Source organism: Arvicola amphibius, chromosome 5, assembly GCF_903992535.2.
Source record: "Arvicola amphibius chromosome 5, mArvAmp1.2, whole genome shotgun sequence".
NCBI classification, from domain to species: Eukaryota; Metazoa; Chordata; class Mammalia; order Rodentia; family Cricetidae; genus Arvicola; species Arvicola amphibius.
Window position 1 is genome coordinate 111,413,094 of NC_052051.1, and position 27,396 is coordinate 111,440,489.

Genomic DNA, 27,396 nt, shown 5'->3' on the forward strand with positions numbered 1-27,396 from the left:
GACTGGGCTTAAGGCATCATAGTAATTACAGCCGTCAGTGAAATTATTTATGGATTGCTTCCTAATGGGCTCTGTGCTGTTAAAGAACAGGAACTGTGACCTGTTTTGTCTTATATTGATTTGTAAAAAGATGCTTTTGAAACTTGGTGCTTCCCATGTTGGACACATAGAACAATGGCAAAGCTTGTTTCCTGACCTTTAACCTAGTCATCACAAAGCAAGGCAAGACATCTTCAGATTAAACCAGGGAAGCCTGAAATATAAGCAGTACTGCCACCTAGTGGCAAAATAGGTTGTTGGCTACATGACATTACTCTAAAAACATAAAATACTGTGGGGTGGATAGCACAGGAGAATTGTATATTAAGAATTGGGGGATATGAACAGATCGCATATCTGAGGGTGCTGAGGAAAGACTTGAAGTTTAGTTGTCAGTGTGTGAGTGCTGTGTTGAGAGCCCTCTGTAAATGCATCTACTAAAGACCGCAGAAGTGCTGTGTCACGGGGAGCAGAGCAAGCAGAGAGTACTGGTGACTTCCTCTCTGGGGACATAGGTGCAAGCCAGCCTTTCTCCTGGGCACAAGCTGACAGCTTTGGCAGGGGAGCACACATGAAGGCAGGTGAGAAGAGCTCCAGCCCGTGGCAGCCTTTGCTGTGGATGCTGAGTCGTGGAGAAGCGGGGGTTATGGGTGAGATAGAAGGCATAATATTAGCTTGTAGGACTTGGCTATAGAGAGAGTAACTTTAGTTTCATAAAGTGTTTGCCAGGATTTGAACTTATTGGACCAGATTAAAAACCTCAACTCCAAGAGATGGATTTTTAGTGCTAAAGAGATAAGAACCAGAAAATCATGCAGAGATGGGAAGCTGTAGTGAGATGTTTAAGGGATGAATCTGGAGTTGTATAGAGTAGGAGGTTGAAGGCCAAGGAAACAGACGCCCATGGTTTCAATCCAAATAAAAAGGACATACTCAAGAAACAAAATAGAGCCGGGCGGTGGTGGCGCATGCCTTTAATCCCAGCACTTGGGAGGCAGAGGCAGGCGGATCTTTGAGTTCGAGGCCAGCCTGGTCTACAAGAGCTAGCTCCAGGACAGGCTCTAGAAACTACAGCGAAACCCTGTCTCGAAAAAACAAAAAAGAAAAAAGAAAAGAAACAAAATAGATTAAAATGACCTGCAAACTAAATTAGGTTCAAACCATTCACTGCATCTGGCGGGATGGGAAAGGGCAGCCCCAGCAGGGGAATCTGTAAAGAATACACTCGTCTTACGTCTTTCTTGTTCTTATAGACACACCACTGGCATATTGTCAAGTTTTAAGAAATAAGAAAATGGTAATCAATAAAACAGAAAGTAGGAGGTAATGCAGAAGTTGGAGTTAGTCAAAGATTCTTGACATAAATAGAATGTAATGAAAAAATGAAAATTTGTAAAGTACCAGAAATGCTATAAATTTTTGACAGGTAATTGTATCCACAATAAAAAGTGTTCTGACTCTCAGGAACCAAACACTGCCCAACTTCCCAGAAGATCTGACCTGCTGGGCTCTTCTTAATTACCACAGATTTCTCAGCTCCAGCTAAACAGCCTCGAGTATCCCAGCAAAGCAGTTTCTGGTATCTTGTTTATCACAGCTAATTCTTCAGCCCCAGCTAACAAGGCCACAGAATTCAAAATATCAAATGACTGTGATCGACTCTTTTTAACTTCCCTCTGAAACTTCACAAGCTGGACCTCTATACTGCCCTCAACTTCTTATCTTCCAAGCTCCTACAGAATAGCTCACCAAACTTTGAACACTCAATGACTTTTCTAACCCAGAGTTCCACAGTCCTCCCCCAAAACATGGTCATGTATGTCACAGAAATATCCCATTATCCTGGTACTGACATGTCTTAGGGTTACTATTGCTATGATGAAACGCCACAGTCAAAGCAACTTGGGGAGGAAAGGGTTTATTTGGCTTACACTGCCACATCTCAGCTTATCATCAGAGGAAGTCAGGGCAGGAACCTGAAGACAGGAGCTGATGCTGAAACTGAAAGAGTGCTGCTACTTGCTTGCTCCTCATGGCATGGTACTCAGTCTCACTTTCTTATAGAGCCCAGGACCAACTGCCCAAGGATGGCACCACCCACCATGGCTCAGCCTCCTCCGTCAATCACTAATTAAGGGAAATGCCCCAAAGGCCTGCCGATAGCCCCATCCTATGGAGGCTTTTTTCTCAATTGAAGCTCCCTCCTCTCTGATGACTAGATTATGCAAGTTGACATAAAAACTAGCCAGTACAGGCTTCATCAGAATTAAAAATTTGTATCTTCAGAAGGCTTCAATAAGAAAATGAAAAACAGGCCATTATCAACTAAGGAAAATCATTTACCACACTGCACATATATTTGACAAAAGAACTTGTTTCAAAATATATAAGGGACTTGTAATTATAAACAATAGATCTAGTTTGGGGAGCTGGGAAGATGGTCAGTTGGTACGGTAAAGCACTGGTGGCAGAAGCAGGGTGACCCCCCCAGAAGGAAATGTTGTGCTCCTGACATCTGTAGTCCCAGCACTCCTAAAGTAAGAGGAGAGCAGAGATGAGAGAATCCATTTCCCAAAAGCTCAAGGCCTCCTTAGCCTGGAGTATCTGGCTTGGCAGCAGCAGAAAGGAAAGTTGCCCTTGCTTCAATAAGATGGAAGAGAACTGACCCCCAAAAGTTTCCTGATCCCCTCAAGTGTGCCCCCCACACACACGAGTAGACAGATAAATAAATTTAAATAGCCAGTGTTTTGCAACATGAATTAAGAAGACAGTTCAAGAAGGAAGATAAGTGGCCAGGTACACTAATGGAAAGTAATTGGGTATCACCTGTCATTGGGGAGATACAAAGATCATCTTACGCCTACTCAAATGACTGAGATTTAAAATGTGACTGCCTCACATAAATTGGAAGTGTTCACACACTGCTGGTGGGCCTATTTTAAAAACACACACACACAACAACAGTTTCTTCTCAAGGTAAACCCTGTGATTCAACATTTGAGCTTGAAATCACCCCAAGAGAAATAAGTGCTTATATACGAGATACTTGTCCAGATGATCATACTAGCAGTCTTCATAGTAACCTTCAGACTGGGCATCCAGATGTCCCATCAGGGGAGAAGAAATCAGGAGTGTGTTCATATAGTAGATTCCATACTTCACCAAAGGAATAATGGATGAATACATGCAGTAATATGAAGGCATCTTACAGGTGATTGTTTAAAGCAGAAAACAGAAACTCAAAGGGCTGTATACTATCTAGTCGCAGCATAGTGGCTGTTTCTGGGGACTGAGGATACACTGGTGAGAACCTGAGGCCACCAAAGCTGGAAAGGTTAAGCCATTAAGGATCTGTACCTGTATAAATTGAGCCTCACAGTAGAAATACAACTGGGGTTATTGTTAGGGAGTAGGCATAGACTCTTCAATGCAAGCTGTAAGTACTATAAATCATGCGAAATGTCATTTTAAGGCAGAGTAACTGGATCGGAGTGAGGTGGCATGTCCTGCTTTGCTTAGTGAAGTTCATAAGTCAAAGCACTTAACAGAGATAACATAAAAGACGAATTGGCACAAGCTCATACTTTTTAGAATTGCTACTCATAAAATCCTTAAAAAATTTTATCCTTAAATTTTGTTTTAATTACATTGCTGCTTTTATCAATATATTTCTAACAGATGTGTAGAGGCTTTGGTATTGGCCCTGAGAATTAAACTTATGGTGACACACATTCTCTACAAAAAGCCTTCTACTGCTAAGATGTGCCCAGCACAGTTATTTACCTGCTATATGCATGCATGTATGTGTGTGTATGTTGTACTTACGGAAACCAGAGAACAATTTGTGGGAGTCAATTTTTTTTCTACCGTGTGGGTTCCATGATTCAAATTCAGATTGTAAGTCTTACCTCAGAGGCTTAAAAAAGTAGTTTTATTACAAGTTGTGAATTTAACCAGTTTTAAGATTAGGAAATGCAGACAATACCAGAATCATTCGGTTTGTATAGGGATCTGGGGAGGGGCTAATGCTCAGCCCTGGGGCTGTATGTCCTAGATGAGCACTCTACCACCGAGCTTTCCAGCCAGCTCATCCACTGATTTAGATCTGTAATTCCATCACCGAGGGAAAAAGGCGCTTTTTCTTGTCATTCTATACAAACATGTTTGATGGTATTTTTTTTGCATACTTTGTTTTTCTGTATGGCGTGCTGTGGCCATTTTGTCGTAGGAGTTAAAAGACTGGTACAGGGGGTTGCCATGCATGGAAAGAGATTAGAACCCTGGGGGAGTCACAGGCAGCCTACAGTGATAGTTTCAACCTGGGAAAGAGGTAAAGTGACCTGCAGTTGACAGCTGACCATCGGGCATGCTCTGCACTCACGTAAGGGAGGTGTCCCCATTGAATATGGTCTCATTCTCACAGTGCTGATACTCTCTTGAGATGATTTCCACATGAACATCATTCACCTTCACATCCCCACACCTCCCCTACCCAAGACTTTCAGGTAACAGCGTGGTCTGTTTGAAGAGCTCTTTTGTTGTCAGAGCTTACAGGGCCAAGATCAAGGCAGAGCAGTGGAGCTGCCCCTTCTGCTTTGGCTCACTTTGCGGCAGATCACTTCCCCACACAATAACGCTGCCTTTAGTCTTAGGGTGGCAGACATTCAGTACATTTTCAAAATCAAATTGGCCAAAGGACATGCTGGAAGCTAGAGTGACATGCTTCAATATACGGGAACTATAAATAAGTTACTAAGGAGTACGAGTAAAAGACAAGGTTTACAGATAATTGGACAGAAAAAATAGATTGAAAATGACTTTCAAACTTTTAAAAAAATTATGAAATAATCTATGTGAGAAGGAAGACAATGGTATCAAGGTCAAGAGGCAGCTAGCACATCTGCCAAATGTAAATCGGTGCTCTAGTGGTCTGCTCAGGTGTGCTGTGGACTTGGGCAGTAAGCTGCTAAACAGCAGACTCATGTCCTGGTCATGCAGATACAGGCCCAAGAGGTACGAGTTCTAAACAGTCAATTTTTTACAACTTAAGCAAGTCTGTAGGTGTCAGCTGATTCAAAATGATAATTCCACTTTTCATAAAAGTTAGATGTGTTTTATTAGCCTGTACTGTACAAAATAAGTGTTTGTTTCATTAAGTCTTTTCAAGCATGCAGATAATGCAGTTTGATCATAACACCCCATCCCTTTTAAGTGTGGCATGAAGTGTCTTAAGTGGAGACCTCGTAATCCCCACTATCACAAAATGCCACTATTGTTATTGGGATATAACAGTGAATTATAGTGATATATTTAATATATACACTATAGCTTATGGTATGTTGTCACCCTGAACTGAAGTAGCTTTCTCCGTGGTCATATCTAAATGCCAAGACATAGAGATTCATGTCTTTGAGGAGTGACGTAGACTCTCATGTTAATGTGCTGTGCTCTCTTCAATAGGAAGTACTTAAACAGCTACAGGGAAGTATTGAAGATGAAACCATGACTTCTTCTGGACAGATTGACTTACTAGAGCGTCTTAAAGGTACATTTTTTTAAAGTCTTTTAAAAATACTGCTTTAGACTCAGCATGACAGCTGATTGAAGTTCAGCTGCTCTCAGTTTTTTTTGTTTTTTTTATTGTTGTTGTTTTTTCGAGACAGGGTTTCCCTGTAGTTTCTAGAGCTTGTCCTGGAACTAGCTCTTGTAGACCAGGCTGGCCTCGAACTTAGAGATCCGCCTGCCTCTGCCTCCCGAGTGTTGGGATTAAAGGCGTGCGCCACCACCGCCAGGCTTAGCTGCTCTCAGTTTGAACACTGGGCCCAGCTTGCTCCTCCCGCTTCCACATTTGGTCATAGCTCTTGAATGCAAATAGATAGAAGGTCTGTTTGCCCGTTTTTTTAAATGTACGGTTTTAAGTTTTCGTCTTGGAAATTCTGAGCTACTTTTTAAATTCATTGCATTCGACCAGTCACTAAATATGCTTCAATATGCCATGTCTCACAAGACTCCCTTGGCAGGTAGATTCAAGGGGTATTGTCTTTTGTGTTCCGTCTGGGATGGAGGTGATAGCTCTTCCTATGCCGTTTCTAATAGGATCTGTTTTAAAATGTCTTTCTCACTTTGTTGCCTGGAAATTCTAGTGTCAGACAGGGACCCTGCTTAGTAATAATTGAAAACTAGACTAATTGCTTTTTGAGTCCCTAAATAATATCACAGGGAATCTAAGGATGGACATTTTGTATAATTCCCGTTAACATACTTGTTTTCTTCATGATTCAAGCTGACTTTAAAAGGGAAATTATGACTATTCTAAATAATTCTTTATTCAGCCTTGTACATTTGTAGTTAAAATGTAAACCTGAGACTTCTTTTAAAATAATGTAGTAGCTTTAGGAATATTTTACATGACATAAAGCAGTTACTACATAAGAATTTGTCTCTGCTTAGAATTTAACTTAGATAGCAATTTCCCTGGAGTGAAACTACGCTCAAAGATGTCCCTTCGCTCCTACGGGAGTCGGGAAGGGTCGGTATCCAGCCGTTCCGGAGAGTGCAGTCCTGTTCCCATGGGGTCCTTCCCAAGAAGAGCGTTTGTAAATGGAAGCAGAGAAAGTACTGGATATTTGGAAGAGCTTGAAAAAGAAAGGTAACATTTGTTCCTATGTAGTAGGTACGGCATGTGCATGGAAGTGCCTTTGCGTTTCATAATGTAAGGTACAGAGGTCGGACTGTCGGCAGGTTCCTTTTACCTCTGCTTCTCTGATACTTAAGTGGCAAATGCTCTTGGCTCCTGTTTGGCATCATTTATCTCTTGCCAGTTCCTACCCATTTATTTTCTTACGATTAAGGTTGCTTGTCTTTGAGATTATTTCTGAGGAAAGGTGATCTCAGCAAGACATGCGACCTTCTACATGCATTTGTACTCATTGTGAATGTTTCTCAGGGAAACACCAAACAAAATTTTAAAATATCATCAGAGTGGGAAGCATCTTCGCATGTGGCCAAATTCCAGATTCCATAATAGAAAACACTCACAGATCTGACTACATGAAAATCTAAATTTTCCAAATAACAAAACTATTATAAGTGATAAATTGAAAAAATGCATATGCAACCTAGTGACTAAGTACTGCCGTTCCCAATACAGAAGTCCTCTAAATGAGAAGCAAAGTTACAGCAAAGGGAGTCTCGTGTACAGTAAGATAATTCAGTTAAAATCATGGTGCTATCCTGGAGGTTTATAAATTCAGATATGTAAGATATTAAAAGTTGTGTCATAGCTGGGCGTAGTGGCACACGCCTTTAATCCCAGGACTTGGAAGGCAGAGGCAGGAGGAGCTCTTTGAGTTCTAGGGCAATCTGGGCAGTTGTACAGAAAAAACCCATCTTGAAAAACAAAACACACACACACACGCACACATACACACAAAGTTGTGTCATATACTTAAATTCATGAAAATTGTATATTATAAGTTGGTATAACACCTTACTGGTACAGTAAGTTAAAATGCATGTGCCCTCAGAATTTATTATGGAATGAAGTACTTTATTATTATTACATAAAGACAGCCATGTAATATTTATGTTAATAGAAAAATATTTAAAAGATGCTAAGTGCTCCCCAGTAAAGAACTGACTGGCCATAGTATGTCTCCTTTATGGGTTTGTAAATATTATTAGATACATGGGATATTGGGCAGCTGTTGAGAAGTACATAGTAGGTCTTTGTTCTCATGTGGAATGACCCCCCCCCAGGTAAATTTTTTAAGTGAAAAAATGTATAGGGCAACATATGCTAATAATAGAATATTTATATTTTTAAATATACATGTTATTATGCACATTATTCTGTGCATCTTTATAGAAAACCTCTGGAAACAGCACAAGAAAATTATAACATACATTGCTTTGGGAAAAGAACCATACAAAACAATAAGGAGCTTGTTCTTTTGTAATCCTCTTGAGTTTTATCTAGTATTTTGTTTATATTTATAATGGTAAGGTATATGGTGGGTCTGGTTCTTCAGGAATTACATAAATTCACCGAGATTCCAAGCTAAGTTCCTCTGTGCGGAGCAGCTTTCTCTGACTGCAGAGGTGATAGGTCTCTTCACAGTGCTGTTGCAGCTCAGCAGCTGACATGGCGCTTTTCCCAGCGTCACTGCTGCTGCCCTAACTCCTTTAGTGTAGTGTTTGTTCTTCACGGGCTTGAACTTGGTGCTGTCCACACCCTTCCACTTACCTCTTAGACTGTATGAAAGAAAGCCCTCGGCTGAAGCTTGTTACTGGTCAGGTGAGAACCGTCTACTCAGGGAAGGAACACACTGGTACTCAGATGTCAGTGAGTATGATACCGTAAGTCCTACTACACAATCCAAGTCAGATTTTCACTAGTTCACTATCGCTTTACAGTGACCGCTGGAGAGTTATTCTTAGGCAATATGCAGTAGCTTGTGTAAATTTACCTTTCTTTTAAACACAGATCATTACTCCTTGCTGATCTTGACAAAGAAGAAAAGGAAAAAGACTGGTATTATGCTCAACTTCAGAACCTCACGAAAAGAATCGATAGTCTGCCTTTAACTGAAAACGTAAGTACCTGGCAGCACAGCTTAGACTGAGTAACTTGATCTTTTAAAGTTCTCAGATTATATATGAAGAAGTTGAGATAACTGCATATCTAATGATTTATAAATTATAATGTGTCTTAATTAGCTATTAACCTAAGTATATAATGGTTAATAAGCATTTCTTGTTTTTTGTTCCGTTTGTTTGTTTTTGTGGGGTTTGGTTCTGGTTTTGACATAGGGTGTCCTGTAGCCTGGGCTGACTTCAGACTCGCTGTATAGCTGAAGAGGACCTGATCCTCCCAAGTGCTTGGAGTGCAGGCCTGCCTCACCATGCCCCTTGTTGTCAGCTTCCGTTTACTGTGTACCAACAGATGTTTATTTTAATCCCCATGAGTTTGGATCCAGATTCTACTAGATAATTGTATGTTTAATTGGTAGAAACATTAAACCATCTGCTTGGGTTTTTCTGTACAATACAGGAATCCTGCCAGATAGTTTTTACAACTAAGCTATCCTTGAAGGCAGTTTGAACCTTACTCTGTCTAGGTGCAAGTGCCAGTAGCTATCTGTATAGTCATGGATCTTACTGTTCTGTGAATTCTTGACTACCTTTAGCAAATACTCCTATGTTTAGAATTTTGAAAGCAGAGGCTAGTGAGACGGCTCAGCAGGGGAAGGGGCTTTTATGCCTACCTGGCAGCCTGAGTTCAGTCCCAGGAACCCACCTGGTAGTAGGAGAAAACTAACTTCCATAACGGTCTCCTGGCTTCCACATTCCTGCTGTGCCGTGCACATGCATTTGTGCACACACATGCACACACACAAACAAACAGTTAAAAATAATCCTGCAGGGGCTGGAGAGATGGCTCAGAGGTTAAGAGCATTGTCTTCTCTTCCAAAGGTCCTGAGTTCAATTCCCAGCAACCACATGGTGGCTCACAGCCATCTGTAATGGGGTCTGGTGCCCTCTACTGGCCTGCAGGCATACACACAGACAGAAAATTGTATACATAATTAATAAATTAATTAATTAAAAAAATAATTGTGTATTGTATGGAATTCCTTAATAAGCGTTATTATATTTAAAAAAATAATCCCGCAGACTTTTCCCTCACTGTGTTAACTTTTACTCATGGGATAACCTATATTAAGGATGTTTCTCAGAGTCGGGGTGCACCATTATTGCCCAACATGCATATAGCTCTGGGTCAACCCCAGGCACATCATAAACTGAATACAGTAATACATGCCTGTAATGGCTGTGGCCAGCACAGCTCCATAGATGGGCCTGACTGAGGCAGTGGGGGAAATGAAGAAAAGACAAGCACACGTGAACACACAGAAATAGTGGACTGGGTTTTCTGATGGAGATGTTAAACAAGGAGGTGAGGCTATTGCAGATTTAGTAGAAACAGTTTCTGTTGGGGAGCTGTCTTCAAGCCATAAACATCCAAAGGGAGAGCGTTATAGTGGGCATTCAGACCAGGAGGGAAGGCTTTGCCATTTCCCATGGGTCTGGGCTATGGGGTTTTGACATAGCCTTGCCCATGTTAACAATACAGATTTGCTCAGAACTTCACATCCTCAGGCCTCTCTGTTCCCCACATGTAATCTTAACACTCGGGGATTTGAGGCAGCGGTGTCAGAAATGCAAAGAGCTAGAGAGCGAGTTCAACAGTTAGGAGCATGCACTACTTCTCTGCGGGACCTGGACTTGCTTCCCAGCACCCACATGGAAATTCATAACCATCTGTAACTTCAGTCCTCAGAGACCTGACACCCTCTTCTGGCCTTTGTGGGCACTAAGCACACACATGGTGTACATGTATACATGCAGGCTCATACACGTAAATTAAAAAATAATAACTCTTTAAAAAAAATAAACTGACGGTCACTCTCAGCTATATATATAGTAATTTGAGGCCAGTCTGGGATATATGAGGTCCTCTTCAAAAATAAAAGAAAAAAGAAAGCTTCTGAAATACATTAAGAATCTCAGACTGCCGGGCGGTGGTGGCGCACGCCTTTAATCCCGGCACTCGGGAGGCAGAGGCAGGCGGATCTCTGTGAGTTCGAGACCACCCTGGTCTACAAGAGCTAGATCCAGGACAGGCTCCAAAGCCGCAGAGAAACCCTGTCTCGAAAAACCAAAAAAAAAAAAAAAAAAAAAAAAAGAATCTCAAGACTGTATCTTTCATCAATATTTTATGTGCCATTTAAAAAGGGAAAATGAGACAGGTGTGTGGCTCATGCTCATAACCACAGTATTCCGGGATGCTGACCCTGAGGGTGTTCGTGAAGCCAAAGCCTGGGCTCTCAGCTTCGGCTCTCTCTTCCTCGTAGAAGTATTGAGGGAACACAGTAGACAGAAAGCGAAAATAGAAGGAAAGCCTTTCAGAATATAGCTAACTGGGTTTCCTGAGTTTACTAGTTAGAACTCCAGGCTTGAAGGGAGAAGGACCCCTCTTCCTGAAGTGCCCTTCAGATTCTCCCTGGCCACTAAGACATCATACACAGGGAAAGACGGCTGCTGGGGAGTTTATAATGAATGAAGATTAAGAGACCCAGAAGGGTTGATGAGATTTTCAATTTTTTTTAATCATTGACTGTGATTATAGAATATACAAAATCCAGAGCCCTGTTGTCTCCATGAAATCAGGATCAAGAAAGGGCTTTGGTATATTTTACAACTGAAGAGCTGTGGGTTACTATCGGAAGTAAAGACGGGCTGTCAAATCCCTTAAGTAATCATGTTTAATAGAATATACCAGAATATGTAATCATTATGGGCCATTAATAGCATTAGTAAATTTAAACTTGCTTACATTTTACAATATTTTGCTTTCTTTTGGGGAAAACAAACTAACAAACTTTATTTCCACTTGTTCCATGTGGAAATACTGACCCGTTTATCAAAATACCACACCACTTACTATTAGAAATATTTTCTAACACGAGCTCTCTGTCGACGCAAAAATCCCAATCATGCCAAATCAAAACAAGCAGAATTAAAAGATATCCAAGTTTAATAGGATTCCTGTGTTCTCAGGTGGCCCCAGGGGAACTGACCTCCTCTGGGGAGGGGTCAAGGTTTGGTGGGCTACCTTGACCCTCCTCGGGAAGGTGGCAAGGGGCACAGGGGCAGGGCCTCCAAAGATGGGAGGCCAGAGACTGGGATTTACACTTACCAGCTCGAAACCATATTATCATGACACGCTCTGTCCCTTTTAGCATGTTGGGAAGTGGAGGACAAATGAGAGAAATAACAATATAGACTCAGAGAGAGTAAGAAATGACATTCAGTGGGGTGTGGTGGTGCTTCCCTTGAGTCTCAAAAGCCCAGCACTTGGAAGACAGAGGAGGCAGGTTTCTGTAATTTCAAGTCCCACCTGGTCTATGTAGTGGCTTCAGGTCAGCCAAGGCTGCATAGTGAGACCCTGTCTCTAAATAAATAAATAAGTAACATGCAGATCATTTGGCTTGCCTGCACGAATGCATTCTGTTCGTGAGTGTTTTGTTTGAGGACAACTTAAAAAGACGTCAGCCTGGAGTCGTTGGGTATACCCACGGCAGGAGCAGTTCCCTCCAGACAGCATGAGGAGCATGAGCAGTCTCACAGCCTTGCTTCTTTCTCCCATGGCTCCTAGTGTCTCTGCTGACTGCTCTGCTCTCACTTCATAGTCTGCCCTTTTTATGCCTTTGTACACCTGGCAGCTATCCCAGTGTGAGGACCAATGAAGGGTTAACACCACTTTGTGAAGTACTGCCAAAGTTGGTGTTGATTTTGTCGGGCTAGTAATATTTATTTTAGATAAAGGGGTTTTTTTTCTTACTCCATTTTCTTCATTCTAAAAATAGAGTTTTTATCTCTATTTAGCCTGTACACATAAGGCAGTTAATCCTTACCTTAAAACCAAAACATTAAGAATAATGAATGCCTGCTTTTGAGTCTCCCCAATGTTGTCTATGTTGATATATTAGTTTTTGTTTTGTTCTGTTTTTGTCTGAGACAGAGTTTCATGTAGTAGCCTAGTTCTCTTGTGCAGCCAGGGATGATCTTGAACTTCTGATCCTCTTTGCCTCCACTTGATGAGGGCTGGGATTCCAGGTCTGTGCCATCACACCTGGGTTTATGTGGCATGGTTAGGTAGGTCTTCTGCTAACTGAGCTACATCTGCTGTCCAGAATAGTAGTTTTAAGAGTTGAAAGCAGTTCCTCGGGGCTGTGGGGTGTAGTTCAACGGTCCTGTGCCTGCCTAGTATGCATAAGGGTCTAGTTGACCCCTAGCATCACGAAAATCAACGAATCAGGTGCCTCTTTCCGCCAGGGATAAGTCATAAGGGTCCACTTTAATTGGACCAATTACATATTTTCAACGAAACAGTCTTAAGTTAATCATTTTTTTACTTTGAGGCAGCTCTGAATCTTCATTAGGAATGCCAGCTACTCCTGGTGCCCATACTCAGGTTTAGGATTCCTTGGAGAAAAAATAGATTTCTCAAATATGGTGACTTATATAGTTATTTACTCAATTTTTTCAGTTGATATTTGTGTTGGGTTTTTGGTTTTACTAATAGACAGTGAGAAATTAATATGTTATTTGTGGTTTTAGTTTTCCCTGCAAACAGATATGACAAGAAGACAACTGGAAATATGAAGCAAGGGCAGATCAGGGCTGCAATGAGAGGAGCAGCTCGGCACCTGCCAGGACATGGAGAAGCGAGCCCAGGTGTAGAATGGCATCGTCCACACTGCACACGTCACAACTCTGATGATGTTCTTGAACTCCATATTGCAGCTAGGGTGCAGTTCAGTGATGGAGCACTTGCCTCTCCACATACAAGGCCTTCAGTCCACCCCTCCGGCACCGTCAAGGAAAGCACATTCAAGGCCTGTCTCATGTCGGCACTGTTTACAGCCCGGTGACCAATTCTCGTGACTGTTGGCCATTGATAACCAGTATGACATCACTCTGCTCGATTTTTTTGAATAGAATCACAGGGGAGGTGCTGATTTCCTGGCAGCAATAATTAGTTTCAGCCTGCTTTGAGATTGTTATTTCTTGTAATCTAAGTTTGTGTAGGTAACATTCAGAAGTTTTCCAAAACTAAAAATAAAAGTAGCAGCAGTCCATGTTTTGAGAAACAAAGGAGGCGTGGAAGAAACCCTGGGGGAAGACAGCCTGCGGGATAAAGGATGAGAATAAACCACACTAAGGTCAGAAGAACATTTGCCCTGATTTATCTGTTTGAGCCCTGTGTGTGCACACAAAATGTGTGACGGCCTAGTGGTCTAGGTCCTGTAAACCATCCCACACTTCCCGTCATCACAGCCCGGCCCGATCTCTGGCCTCCAAAGTTGAGGCGTGGGGAAATTTTTTATTTTTGCTTTCTAGAAAACTTTTAAGACATATTGGAAGTATTTTGGGTTGAAAATATGCATAAAACATTGTCTCTGATATTGCATAGAAAAGAATTTCTTAAACAAGATGAGATTATAAAATATAATGACTGATGAAATTTACTAATTCGATTAGAATTTGTCTTCATCAGGAATAATCAGGATATGACAAAGCATGTCTGGGTATAAATCCACAAAGCCTGGACTAAATCTGACTCTATAACCAAACAATTCAGGAGAGGCTGAGCAGGAAAGTCCGAGTTTGGACGCCATATTGGAAAGAACCCTGTTCAAAAAGGTGCTCAGATGTGAACAGCTCTACCTTAAAAGAAATGTGTTGGTTACTAGTTGTGAAAAATGCTAGCACTTAGTCTTAATGGAAAAGAGCTAAAATTAATAGAAGAAAATGTAAAACATTTGAGGCCTTAAGAATGAAAACTCGGGCTAGAGAGATGGCTCAGTGGTTAAGAGCACTGCCTACTCGTCTAAAGGCCCTGAGTTTAATTCTCAGCAATTACATGGTGGCTCACAACCATCTGCAATGAGATATGGTGTCCTCTTCTGGCCTGTAGGCATGCATGTAAGCAGAATACTGTATACACAATAAATAAATAAATCTTTAAAAAAAAAAAAAAAAGAATGAAAACTCTCCGGGGCGGTGGTGGCGCACATCTTTAATCCCAGCATGGGGGAGGCAGAGGCAGGCGGAGTTCTGTGAGTTTGAGGCCAGTCTAGTCTACAGAGTGAGTTCCAGGACAGCTAGAGCTACACAGAGATCCTGTCGGGGGTGGGGGGATGGAAACCTAAAAGTAATAAAGATTATTTTTATAAAAATTTAAAGCACCTGTCCTATAAGAATAGAAAGGGAAAATATTTTCAGTAGTGTAAAAAAATCAAAGAAATCTAATTAATATCCCTAAAATATGAGAATCCTGAGGATTAATTCTTGAAGACAGCCCTTGTTTTTAAATGGACAGAGGATTGGCCGACAGTATGTTTAAAGGGTGGAAAAGTCCAGTACGACATGTAGGAATAACTGGTAAATAATTCAGGGAAATTCAAAGCAAAACCCATTCTTGCCCTGCCTTTGTGAAATCTTCTGTTATCAATTTGTTACTTACTTACGGTTGTTGTATCAGTGACATCTGGTCCAATAGCATGTTAGCAAAGACTGGAAAGGTGTCCGTTGGGTTGTACTAGAGCCTGCTTCTAGCCTGGTGTGCCGCATGCCTTTAATCCCAGCAGCCACAGATAGTATATAAGTGAGCATACTGTGTTTCAGTGGTTTCTTCAGTGTGAGTGCAAGACTGTACCATCGTTGTGGTCCTTGTAAATAAAATAAAAGCAGTGTTCCCTTGGAAAGCAGAGGCCCAAGGAACACAGTTCGAGGCCACCCTCAACCACACACCTTCTAGGCTAAGTGGACTAACTAAGGAGACCCTGTGCCCAAACAAAAGGAATGTTTAGTTGCAGTAGGTACTTTAGGGAACTTCTAAAAATATTGACTTATAACAGGAGTAAATTTGAGGTATGATAGTTCTGCTGTTTAAATAAACCCTGATAGAAAACAATATTTTTTTTCTTTACAGCTATGTTGTGTTTTATATAAACCTATTACCGGTACACATGTCAGGCAGCTTCACAGGTACCCACACATACATGTGCACACAGACACATAAAAATAAATGAGTATCTGATTTGTTCTCTTCTTTTATTTTAGCGAAGAATAGCCAGAATTCAGCAAATAGAAAAGGACATACTCCGTGTACGACAGCTTTTACAGTCCCAAGCAGCTGAAGCAGAGGTTAGTAAACTGCCCTTTTGTTCATTTGTTGATGTCTATAACTCTTCCCAGAAAAGAAACGCATGTAATTAACGTAACATGATTGAGAAATGGACCTTCTAGAGAGAGACTTTTCTTTTAAGGGTTCATTTATTTTTTATGTGCGTTGGTGTTTTGCCTGTATGTCTGTCTATGTGAGGATGCCAGATAACCTTGAACTGGAGTTACAGACAGTTGTAAGCTGCCATGTGGGTGCTGGGAAATGAACCCAGGGTTCTCTGGAAAAGCAGCCAGTGCTCTTAACTGCTGAGCCATCTCTCCAACTTGGAAAATTTTATACCTTTCAGCAGTTTAAATTTAGTCACTTCTAGAATGAAAATCACCATCTGGGCTATCATACCCTGTAAGTGGCTTTTTCTTATATTTAATTCCAGTTTAAAAAAATTGATCAAACATTATTGCTTGTGGTTATCCTACAATCCTTATAGAAATGATGAGATTAGTACAAACATTCATGAAACAGTCACAAACAGCAGGGGAAGGTGACAGGAAGGTGAAGTGGAGGCTTTGGCAGAGTTGCCCAGACATAACTAGTAGCAGCATGTTACAGAGAGTAGACAGCCAGCACAGCGTGTGTCATGGAGGTCCTGAAAGGGGTGCCAAGACCGCTGTTCAGGTCAGCTGTAAATGTAAGTATTAAAGGGGCTGAAGTGAGGATAGTTGAAGAGCTGTTTAGAAGCAGGTAAGGGGGATGGAGAGATGGCTTAGCATGTAGAGCACTGGCTGCTTTTCCAGAAGAACCAGATCAGATTCCCAGCACCTGCCTGGTAGCTCACAACCATCTGTAACTCCAGTGCTAGGGTGTCTGTGCGCTCTCCTGACCTCCATTGGTAGCGGGCTTGTCCAAGTGTACATGCATTCTTTTTGTTGGTGGTGTTTGTTTTTGTTGTTTGGTTGGCTTTTTATTTTTTGAGTCAGGGTTTCTTTTTGTATCCCTGGTCATCCTGAACTCACTCTGTAGACCAGGCTGGCCTCTAACTTAGAGGTGACCACAGAAGGGGCTGTGTTTCTTAGAGCAACTTGTGTTGCTTCCAGAAGTGTGCCGAAAGACAAGGTTGGAGGACAGCAGGAGTTTCATCATTAAGTCCATTTTCAGCTAACAATAAATAAGTGTAAATTTTTATACAGTATTTCCAGTTTCAGTTATATAGGTTTACTGTAATCTATTCAAAGAGCAACTTATTTTCTGTTAGGAGAGAAAAGGGGAACAGCAAGCAGCTGTGTTGAAATATGTAGCAGTTTGGGGGACTCGCTTGCTTTTTTATTTTAGTTGTATGGGTGTTTTTCCTTCATGTATGTATGTGCACCATATGGTGGAGGTGGCTCACGCCTTTAATCCCGGCATTTGGGTGGCAGAGGAATTGAGTTTCAAGGCCAGCCTGGTCAGTGAGCCCTCTCTCCCAAACAAAAACCCAAAACAGGACAAAGTAGCTCTGCTGTTCCTGGTGCTGTGTGTGGTAATGTGGATTGAGTGTAGCCAGGCAGGAGAGAACTTACTGCAATGATAAAAATATTCTACAACTGGAGTTTGATGGTGCTCGGGAAATTCACTGGAAATCATTTTAATTGAATACTTAATGTGTATATTTTGTGGTACTCAACTGCTTAAGCAAAACTGCTTTTGTTTGTTTGCCAGGCCAGTGATGTTATCCAACATTCAGGAGGCAGAGGGATCAGAAGTTCAAGGCCAAGCCTCAGCTACATAGCAAGTTCAAGATTAGCCTAAACTACATGAGCCCCTGCCTCAAAAAACACATACTTTCTTCTCAGGCCTATATCACCTAGGGCAGGAAACTGTTTCCGTTTTACAGAGCCATAGGAATACAGCCTTCGCTGGTAACTAGAAGTCAGCAAGCAACAGCCTCTCTTGTGTGCAGAGAGTGGTAATTGAGGACAGTCATCCAAGAGTACAGGTGTGCTTCAGTCTGGGGTCCGTGGGGAAGTAAAGGACGGGCGCATAGAGAAACTTCTTTATCTGAGCATCAGTCACGGGCAGTCCTAAAGGGTTTTTGTTTTGTTTTGCTTTTCTCTGTATCTTTCTTTCTTAGGCCACTGCACCCAATGAAGAGCCGTGTGTAACTGTCGACTGGGCGTGGGGATTACTCTGTGGCCCTTGCAAATTTCCTTCTTTGCTGAGAGTTGATCGCAGGCAGCCCTTAAGGCTTTTTTCTCTGTGTCTTCTCTTTCTTAGGCAATCTCACTTAATGGTGTAAGACTTTAGGCACCATCTTTATGCTGTTCAATTTATTTTTCTTTCCTTAGCTCCAGATTCTTAATTCTTAATTCATGCTCCTACTACGTATTACCACTGAGTTTGAAGCTAGTCTGGTCTACCTAGTGAGTTCCAGGCCAACCAGGGCTGCAATGAGACCCTGTGTCACAAAACAGAACAGCAGAAGGCCACCTACACCCTGACCAGCCGGCCACCTCCTCCCCATCTATCTCTAGGGACTATGTGAGCTGAGGAGCATTAGAGTAGTACTTCATATCCTGGAGCCATTGTTGGCTCTTTCTACATCGCTGTGGCAAAATAATAGCAGAAACAAGGCAAATGAAGAGAAAGAAGTTTGGGGCATACAGTCTGTCTTGCTGGGTAGGGCTTAGGAGCAAGGGCATGAAATAACTGGTCTGACTGCTTCAGCAGTAGGGAAAAGGAGACAGGAATGCCGGTGCCTTGTGCTTTCTCCTTTCTCCCCTTTTTAGTCAGTCAGAAACCCCAGCTCCTGAGTGGTACCGTCTCTTTCAGGAAAGGTCTTCCTGTCTCCTAATTGATTCCACCCTAACCCTCAGGTAGCATGGCCACCTCATAACACAAAGTGCATTTAGTCCATCTCTTAAACGCTCCATAGTCTTATCAGTTCTAACACGGTTCAAAAATCCACTCTCTTTGAGACTTAGGATACTTCCTTAACTTCATAAAATAACAATTGTAACATTCTTAACAGGTGACATACAGTGGCACAGTAATACAATTGGTGGACTGTAGAAAGCTTATTGTAATGATAAAAATATCCTATAACTGAATTATGGTGCTACTTGGTAAATTTATTGAAAATCACTTAATTGAACACTTAATGGATGCATTTTGTGGCACTTGACTGCTTAAGCAGAATTGTATTTATTTATTTATTTATTTATTTATGCCAAGCCAGTAATGCATTCCTGTTACCCAGCACTCAGAAGGCTGAGGCAGGGGGATCAGTAGTTCAAGGCAAGCCTCAGCTACATAGCAAATATTCCCATTCCAACATGAAGGACTAGGAGGATAGCAAGGAAAGATCAAACCAAAGTAAGTGGGAAGCCCAGCATGGCGGATTCCAGATGCTGCCTCACCTCTCCAGTTCTGCCTCCTGCAGCCCGTGCAGCCTCCGTTAGGGTGTTTCTGCTGCACAAGTGCAGTCTCCTTAGAACACTTCACAGTCTGCCGTCTCTGGATCACTGAGCCTCACGAAGTGGGCTCTCGGGCCTCCTCACAGGGACTCTATCTCTGCCACGTGTCCCCAGCAGCTTCCTGGACTCTTGGTCCAAGTTTTCATGAGCTATAAATCTTGAAGTTGCATGCCTGCAAAACCACATGGGCAACCCTGACCATGATTCTTACCTTATCTGGGGTGGCCCCTGTGCCCCTTGGCAGCAGAACTTGAGAAACATTTTGCATGGTAGTTTTCAAACAAGGTGACATTCTCATTTCAGTTTCTCCCTTCCCTATGAGTTTATACTTTTGCAGGCTGGAGCCTTTGGTGAGTGGAGTCTTGCCTGCAAAGAGAATGTGAATTTCATAATTGTGCCAGCCTCTAACATTTTAAACGTTTATCTACACTGATCCTTAACCCACCTTCAGACTCTCTGCCTGCTCCTTCGTTTGGCAGATTTCACGTTTTTCATGTTTTTGTTCTCTCTTTTACTGTAAATCTAAGAGCAGTAAGTGAAACCATGCCCCAGCCTGTATGTTACGCTGTCTTGAAATTTCCTCCACCAAACAACTTAATTCCTTACCCTTGAATTAAGTCTCACTCCATTTTTCAGGATACAGTCAAAAGCAGCCCTTTTTTTTTGCCAAATGTAACACAGCTGACCTTCAGTCCGGTTCCTTTAGAGTCTTTGCTCCTCCTGTGAATCCAGACAGCACAGTTGTCTGCCTTTCTGTCAGCGTTCTGATCATCAGCACTCACAGCAGAATACCTCAGTAAGCCCTGCTTAGCAGTGCTTCTTAACCTGTGGGTCACGACCTTTTCACCGGGGTCACCTGAGGCCATTGTAAAAACATAAATATTTATATTACAATTCATAACAGTAGAAAAGTTTCAGTTATGAAGTAGCAACGAAAATAATTTTATGGTTGTTGCTCATCACAACACAAACTGTTTTAAAGACTGAGAACCCTGGTTTATAGAATCCAGGGCTTCTGTGGCCCACAGAGCAGTCTAGAGCCTAGCTCCCATGTGGTCAGGGCTACTCATACCTCTTTCTGTGTAAGCTACCTGCTTACTGTGAAATTACCTCACAGAGCTAAAGAACGGGCTTGTTTTGGTTCACAATTTGAGGGGACACAGCATGTGGTGCCAGGAAGGCATAGGTGCAGGATTGTGAGGTGGGAATCCCGCCACCCCTGCAGTCAGAGAGCAGGTGAGTACCAGTGTCTGGCCACTCTCCTTCCTTTATACTCAGTGTCAGGACCCCAGGGGGTGTGATGCCCGCATGCAGGGTGCCCTTTCTTCTTGGTTAAACATCTTTGGAAAGGCCCTCTCACATGTGCCCAGAAGTGCGTTCCGTCAAGTGAGCCAGGGCTAACCGTCACACTCATCCAGCGCCACATCGCCACATCCTCTCAGATTTCTCTCTCTGGCTCCATATTTGCATCCCAACCACTACTTCCTTTTGTGAAGTATCTGCCTCTTTACTAGTGTCACTGCGTTACTATTGCTGATATGTTAGTGCTAGCCGTGTGAGCAGCTACCCAGCGTGCACGGTGGGTGCCTGCGTGTCACCCCCAGCACCACATAAAACCAGGCACAATGGCATACACCTACTATCCCAGCACTCTAGAGGTAGAGATTCGAGGATTGGAAGTTCAAGGCATCCTCAGCTATATAGCAAGCTTGAGGCCAGCCTGGGTTACATGAGACTAAGTGCATAGGTATAGAAAGTGAAGACAGTGGTGTGGTAGCCTCACAATAACTTAGAAAAGGCAAATCCAATAAAATCACTACATTTTAAAGCTATCTTTTAAAAAATCTTTTATTTATTTGTTTGTTTGGTTGGTTTTTTGAGACAGGAATTCTCTGTGTAGCCCTGACTATCCTGGAATTTGCTTTGTAGACCAGGCTGACCTCAAACTCTAAGAGATCCACTTATCTCTGCTCCCGAGTGCTGGGATTAAAGGTGTGCACCACCACTGCCCAGTTTAAATCATTTTATGTGTATGAGTATCTTTGCCTTGCTTGTATATCTGTGCACCACATATGTGCCTGATGCCAATGGAAGCCAGAAGAGGTCATCAGATCCCTTAGGACTGGAGTTCCAGGCAATGGTAAGCCACTGTGTGGATGCTGGAACTCTAGCTTGGGTGCTCTGGAAGCCAGTGCTCTTAGCCACTTTAATTCTGCCCGCCATTTTACTTGTGGTATTCAACAACATTGTGAACTTTCGATATATTACAAGAAGTTATACTCCTCCTGCTCCAGCTCCTTTGCATGTTCCTTCTCGTCAGCAGTTCTTCATTGCAGTGGCGCGTCCTAAAATGGATAGCACTTGTGTGCTGTCCTTCATCCCCTCACAGCTCTCCTTCATAGCGCTTGTCCAAGTTCTGACTTTATTGATACTGATTTCTTTATTCGACAGTGTCCAACTAGACTAAGCTTAGAAAGAAGATTGAATAGCAGCTAGTTTTAGCAGCACTGTGTCCCTAGCACCTAGGACAAGCAGATAGTAATGTTTTTCTGCAGATACAGTGACATCTTCACTTGTGCTACTGCCATGTCTTTGTGGTCTTCATAATCTGACTCATTTTGTTATAGGGTGCCAGTATATTTCTACTCTGGTTGATTTTGGTCTTCTGCTTCTGAATTACTAAATCGCTTCCCTTTTGCTGAGCTACAGCTGTTACTAGTTTATGGTGAATATGCTAAATGTAAAGTTATTTTTAAGTCATATTTTTAAATGATCTAGAAATTTTAAGGGTTAAAATTCTAGGCAAGGCATTTTGAAATATAATGATACACTTTTATGTCAGATATCTAAGGTATAATCTTTAATATAATGATACACTTTTATGTCAGATATCTCAGGTATAATCAAGTTTCTACAAAAGATAGTGGTGGATTATTTTATTTCTTATATTTTGTGATGCTGTTTTACAAAGTGGCCACATTGTATTACCTGTTTTGAAATGACTGTTTACTAGGTCGATGTCACTTTTATTTCATACAATAGATGGTGGCTACATTAGCAAAGTTTTGTTCTGCATATCAGTTTTGAAGAGCTTGTCATTTGGTTTCCTATGACATTTGCAGATGTGCACATATTCTCTGTTAAAAAATTTTAAAAATGCCTACACGGGAGCTATTTGTAAGTTTAGGTATTAGTCTAACTGCTATATTTGCAGCGGCACCATTAAATGCCACAATCATGTGACCTTGCAGAAAAGGACAGTTATTTCCTCTAGTCGGATTGAATTCCTGATAGTGAGGAAAGCACATCTGGTGGAGGATGTGTTTCTGTGAGCTCAGAAAATCCTTTGTCTTATGTAGCTCAAATGCTCAGGGGAACGCTTCCCTTCCCACTTAGCAGGATAGTCAACTGCAAGCCACACTGGAGGCTGGGAGTGTAGCGTGCCTCTGTGCTTTTGTCAGCTGTAGAATTGATTCATTAAGAGCTTGAAAGAAAAAAACAAGCTGTGAGCTATAAAAGCGTACTCCATTTTTCTACATAATTTATGCTAACTCCATGTTAACAGAGGTCTTCTCAGAACAAGCATGAAGCTGCCTCCCATGAAGCTGAACGGCAGCATGACGGTCAAGGAATGGCAGAAAACAACATGGCAACTTCTAGTAGTAGCCAGGTATGATTATGTCATATTTTTGTATTGATTCAGTATTTAAAAAGTGAATGATCCACAAATCCTTCCTGTTTCCTTAGAATGTGTTTCTAGAAACATTCAGTTTCAAAGTACTATCTTTTCTCCTTATTACATTTAAATATACTTTCTGAGTCTGCTGGAATATCTTTATGCTCCAGGTCATGTTTCTGCGTTGGTCTCCTGTGTCTGGCATGCATAGTTTTAGAGAGTGTTCGGTTCTGTGTGGTTGACCCTGTTGTTGCTACATTGGCATGGTTCTGCTTTCCTCTGAGGCTCTCTCAGTACAAAGACATGTTTCTGGGTTTGTAATGATTGCAAAGACCCTTATAGTGTTTACTTTCTGGTGTACTTCACGATTACACAAATTTATAAATAAATCTTAACTGGAAGAGATTACTGTGATGCGTATAAACAATAAGCTGTATAGTTCATCGTGTTTAGCTGTTACTGTGTTATATTTTTACCATCTGTACAAATTGTCACCAATTTTCAGTTAGTGCTTATCAAAATAATATGACAGCTTTTCATTGGTGTGTCCTATATTTGTCAAGTTTTCCAGACATTTTTATGTTGTAAATGATATTTTAAAATGGAATTGTCACCAAATTGACTTTAAGATAATTTTCCTACTATACAACAAAAAGATTAGTCTTTCTAGGGTTACTTCTGATGGTACTATTTATATATATAAAAAAGAGACTATTCTACTAATTCATTAATAAAGCTTCAATGTTTCCTGTGTTTAAAGATATTTCCTTTTACTGACGTAAACAGATACTGGTTAGCCACTATACGGGGAAAATTATTTGATTGTAAATAAGGGGTAAAATAATGAGAGTTAGATAGAAGGGCTGGGTTCTTTGTTGAGACACTAGTGTATCCTACATTGTAGAAGGACGAAGAGTTAATTTTCATTTGACAGTTAGTTGTTCAGACTTAAGTATTACTCATCTGGTGGAAGCTGTTTATACTAGTTAGGTCTCTGTGGTACTATAGAAAAGCCAGCTCTAGGTTGATTATGCTAAATATCAGAAATGGAGACTGTTGCAATATAAAAATATTAAAAGGACAGCACTCGGGAGGCAGAAGCAGGCGGATCTCTATTCGAGGCCAATTCTGGAACAGGCTCCAAAACTACAGAGAAACCCTGTCTCGAAAAACTGGGAGGGGGATAAAAAGGAAATTTTTATGATGAAATGAGTGAGAAAACCACAAAAGGAGGATCAGTAGGTTTCAGAAGAACGTGAATACTCTAGTATTTGGAGAAACAGGATTGTCAGACAACAGAAGTCACAACCAGGTGCTGGAGAGATGGCTCAGCAGTCAGCAGCACTGGCCAGTTAGTTGTTCAGAGGATCTGAGTTCAAGTCCTAGAACCCACATGAAGACTCACTCCATTCCCAGGGAGTCCAATGTCCTTTTCTGGCTTCCAAGGGCATTAAACACTCATGTAGAACACAGACAGACATACATGCAAACAAAACACCCATGTAGTTGGTTTTGTTTTTTTGTTTATATTCTTTGGGGGCCCACTACCCCAGCTCCCAAAATAAATACATGGAGATAGATGTATTCTTACCTATGAATGCCCAACCTTAGCTTGGCTAGTTTCTAACCATATTTCTAACTTAAATGGTCCTGTTTCTTTTTAACTACATTTTGCCTCTGGGCCTTTTACCTTGTCTTCTGGTTTTATAGAACTTTCTTTCCTTCTTAATCCTGTGGCTGGCTGTGTAGCTGTGTGGTGGGGCCCTGGCTCCTTTTCTCGTTTCTCACTCTCTTCCCTAGATTTCCCCTATTTATTGTCTGCCTACCAGTCCCACCTATTCCTGTCTCCTATGTAGCTATTGGCGGTTCATCTTGTTATTAGACCAATCAGGTATTTTAGGCAGGCAAAGAAAGTAGCACAGCTCTTCACAGAATTAAACAAATGCAACATAAAAGAATACAACACATTTTTGCATCATTAAACAGATATTCCACAGCGTCAATGAATGTAATCTATTATTCCACAACACACTCATACATGTAAAATGAATTATTTAATTAAAATTTTGACAAGTGAGATATTTTTTTACTTTTACCTTTCTTAAAATATAATTACATAATTTTCCCCTTCCCTTTCTGCCCTTTAGTCTCTCCAGTATTCATCTTTCTGTGTCCTCCCCTCAAATTCATGACCTCTTCTTTGTTATTACTGCATGTGTGCATATATATAACACATAAATCTATAGACAGAACCTGCTGAGTCTGTTTAGTATTACTTGAATGTACATGACTACAGAGCTGACTGACCACTTGGTATTGGATTACCAGTTAAGGGACTTGTACCTGAAGAAGACTAATTCTTCGACTCTCAGCATTTTTAATTGCTTGTCGTTATTTGTCTAGGCATGTCCCCTCCCACCCCACTCACTAGATATCCCCCTTCCACAGCAGCATGTCTATTCAGTGTTGTTCTTGTTCAGGTCTTGTTTAGGCAGCCATATTGTTGAGCATCATGACTAAAATGTCCCTGTCATTTCTAAGAGACACAATCCACAGCAGATATCCTGGTCCTCTGACTTTTACAATTTTTTGACTCCTCATCTGAGATGTTCCCTGTGCTCTAGGGACAAGAGTTGTGTCATAGATGTATTTGCCATACAGGTTTTCTCTATTTTGACTTTTCTGTAATGGTCTCCATCTATTTCAGAGAGAAACTTCCTTGCTGTAGGGGGAGCAACACTGATCTGCAGTGTGAGGCTAAGTACCAAGAGTGCAGTTAGGAAGTACGCTGGCTTAATCAATTATTGGTGGTGCTCTCCTCTTAGACCCATGATCTCTCTTGCCCTGGATAGTGGGCTAGGTTTCCAGTTCCAAGCATGATATCATTTCCCTCCTGTTTAGCAGTTCTTAAGTCCTGTTACTGTTGGTTACCACCAAGCTATGAGTGCCACTCTGCACCCTTTAGGGATATCTTTTGTTGTGTTGTGTTTTGAGACAGGGTTTCTCTGTGTAACTCGGTGGCTGTCATGAGAACTCGCTCTGTTGACCAGGCTGACCTCAAACTCAGAGATTTACCACCACTGCCTTCTGAGTGCTGGGCCCTAAAGGTGGCTGGGACCACCACCTGCCATCCTCCCTTAACATGCTGGGGTTTGTGGGGGTTTGGGTTCATCGGCATCACAGCTGGGTAGGCACTGTTGGTTGCTTTTCTCTCCTTACCACTTGTCAATAACATTCTTCTATGAAAGCTAGTCCCTCAGCAGGGAACTTGATCCTTTAGAAAGTACAAGATGGCTGAGCAGTGAGTTCCAGGACAGCCAGGGACAATACAGAGAACGCTTGTCTCAAAAACAACAAAATAAACCAAACCAAATGAAATAAAATAAAAGGCCAAGATCATAGCTAGTCATAGTGGCATATGCCTGTAATCCTAGAACTGGAAGGTAGGAACAGTAAAATCAGGAGTTCATGGCTACCTTTGGCTACAGAGACAGTAGAGGCCAGTCTGGGTTACAACAGACCCTGTCTCAGAACAACAGCAAAAGGTCAAGATTATCTTATTTTCAAACATTTATAAAAAGCAAAAAAAAAGTAAAAATATATAGATATTTATATCAGCTATTAAAGATGCTTTAGAATGGGTACAGGAAGGCCAGTGAGACAGTTCACTGTGCACATGTGTGTGCTCTGCATAGATGTCTAGGTCAGTGTCACAGACAGTTCACTGTGCACATGTGTGTGCTCTGCAGAGATGTCTAGATCAGTGTCACAGTAGCTATCAGCATGTGTTGAGAGATTTTTGTAGCTTTTGTTTTACTGTTTATACATTTGTATATTTTAACTTTTTAATGAGTGTCAAATTTTTAAAGTATATAGCAACTATGAAAACAATTCTTTTTTTTTTTTTTTTCTTTTTTTTTTTTGAGAGAAATGCTGTGGCTGCTTTCCATCTCTGTCATGTAGGTGCCCTAGAGTCGTGTTTGAAGCCTCGTGTTACTTATTTTAGTGTGAGAGTGGCCAGGGGATCTACTGAAAGGAGTAAATCAGTCATGGTAGCAATCACAGTAATCCCAACACTATGAAAACTGAGGGTAGGATGCAAGTTAAAGTCCAACCTGGGCTACATAGTGAACTCTAGGCCAGCCTGAAGCTACATAGCAAGACCACTGTCTCAAAAAAAAGAAAAGAAAAAAGTGATAATTCAGGGTTCAGTATTTATCTCTCCTTCAAATAATAAATTCTTCAATAATAAGTTTTGTTTTACATTAACTCCACCAACACTGCTGATTTAGTTATTTTCAGTCGCTACTACTCTCAATCCTAATGTAAATGGGTAGACTATGCCTGTGATTTATTTCTCCAGATGTCTTCAAGCATTAATTGTAGCTCTCTGAAAGACTGATGCAGAATTTACCACTGCAGTTTGCCAGCCTAGTGCCTCCAGAGCGCTGAGGCTAAAGGCATGCACCTCCAGA

At 41.5% G+C, this 27,396-nt stretch overlaps 1 protein-coding gene across 1 annotated transcript in view; it reads left to right on the forward strand.

Annotated features, from left to right (window-relative positions):
• The window catches only part of Apc (APC regulator of WNT signaling pathway), a 96,997-nt gene that overhangs the window by 43,350 nt on the left and 26,251 nt on the right, over window positions 1-27,396 (forward strand). Inside the window, exons 3-8 of the mRNA XM_038332074.2 lie at window positions 5,500-5,584; window positions 6,490-6,688; window positions 8,525-8,633; window positions 13,225-13,341; window positions 15,733-15,816; window positions 22,811-22,915. Of these exons, the coding sequence (XP_038188002.1) occupies window positions 13,324-13,341; window positions 15,733-15,816; window positions 22,811-22,915 (207 nt within the window). The 5' untranslated portion in view covers window positions 5,500-5,584; window positions 6,490-6,688; window positions 8,525-8,633; window positions 13,225-13,323. The remainder of the gene's footprint in view (window positions 1-5,499; window positions 5,585-6,489; window positions 6,689-8,524; window positions 8,634-13,224; window positions 13,342-15,732; window positions 15,817-22,810; window positions 22,916-27,396) is intronic.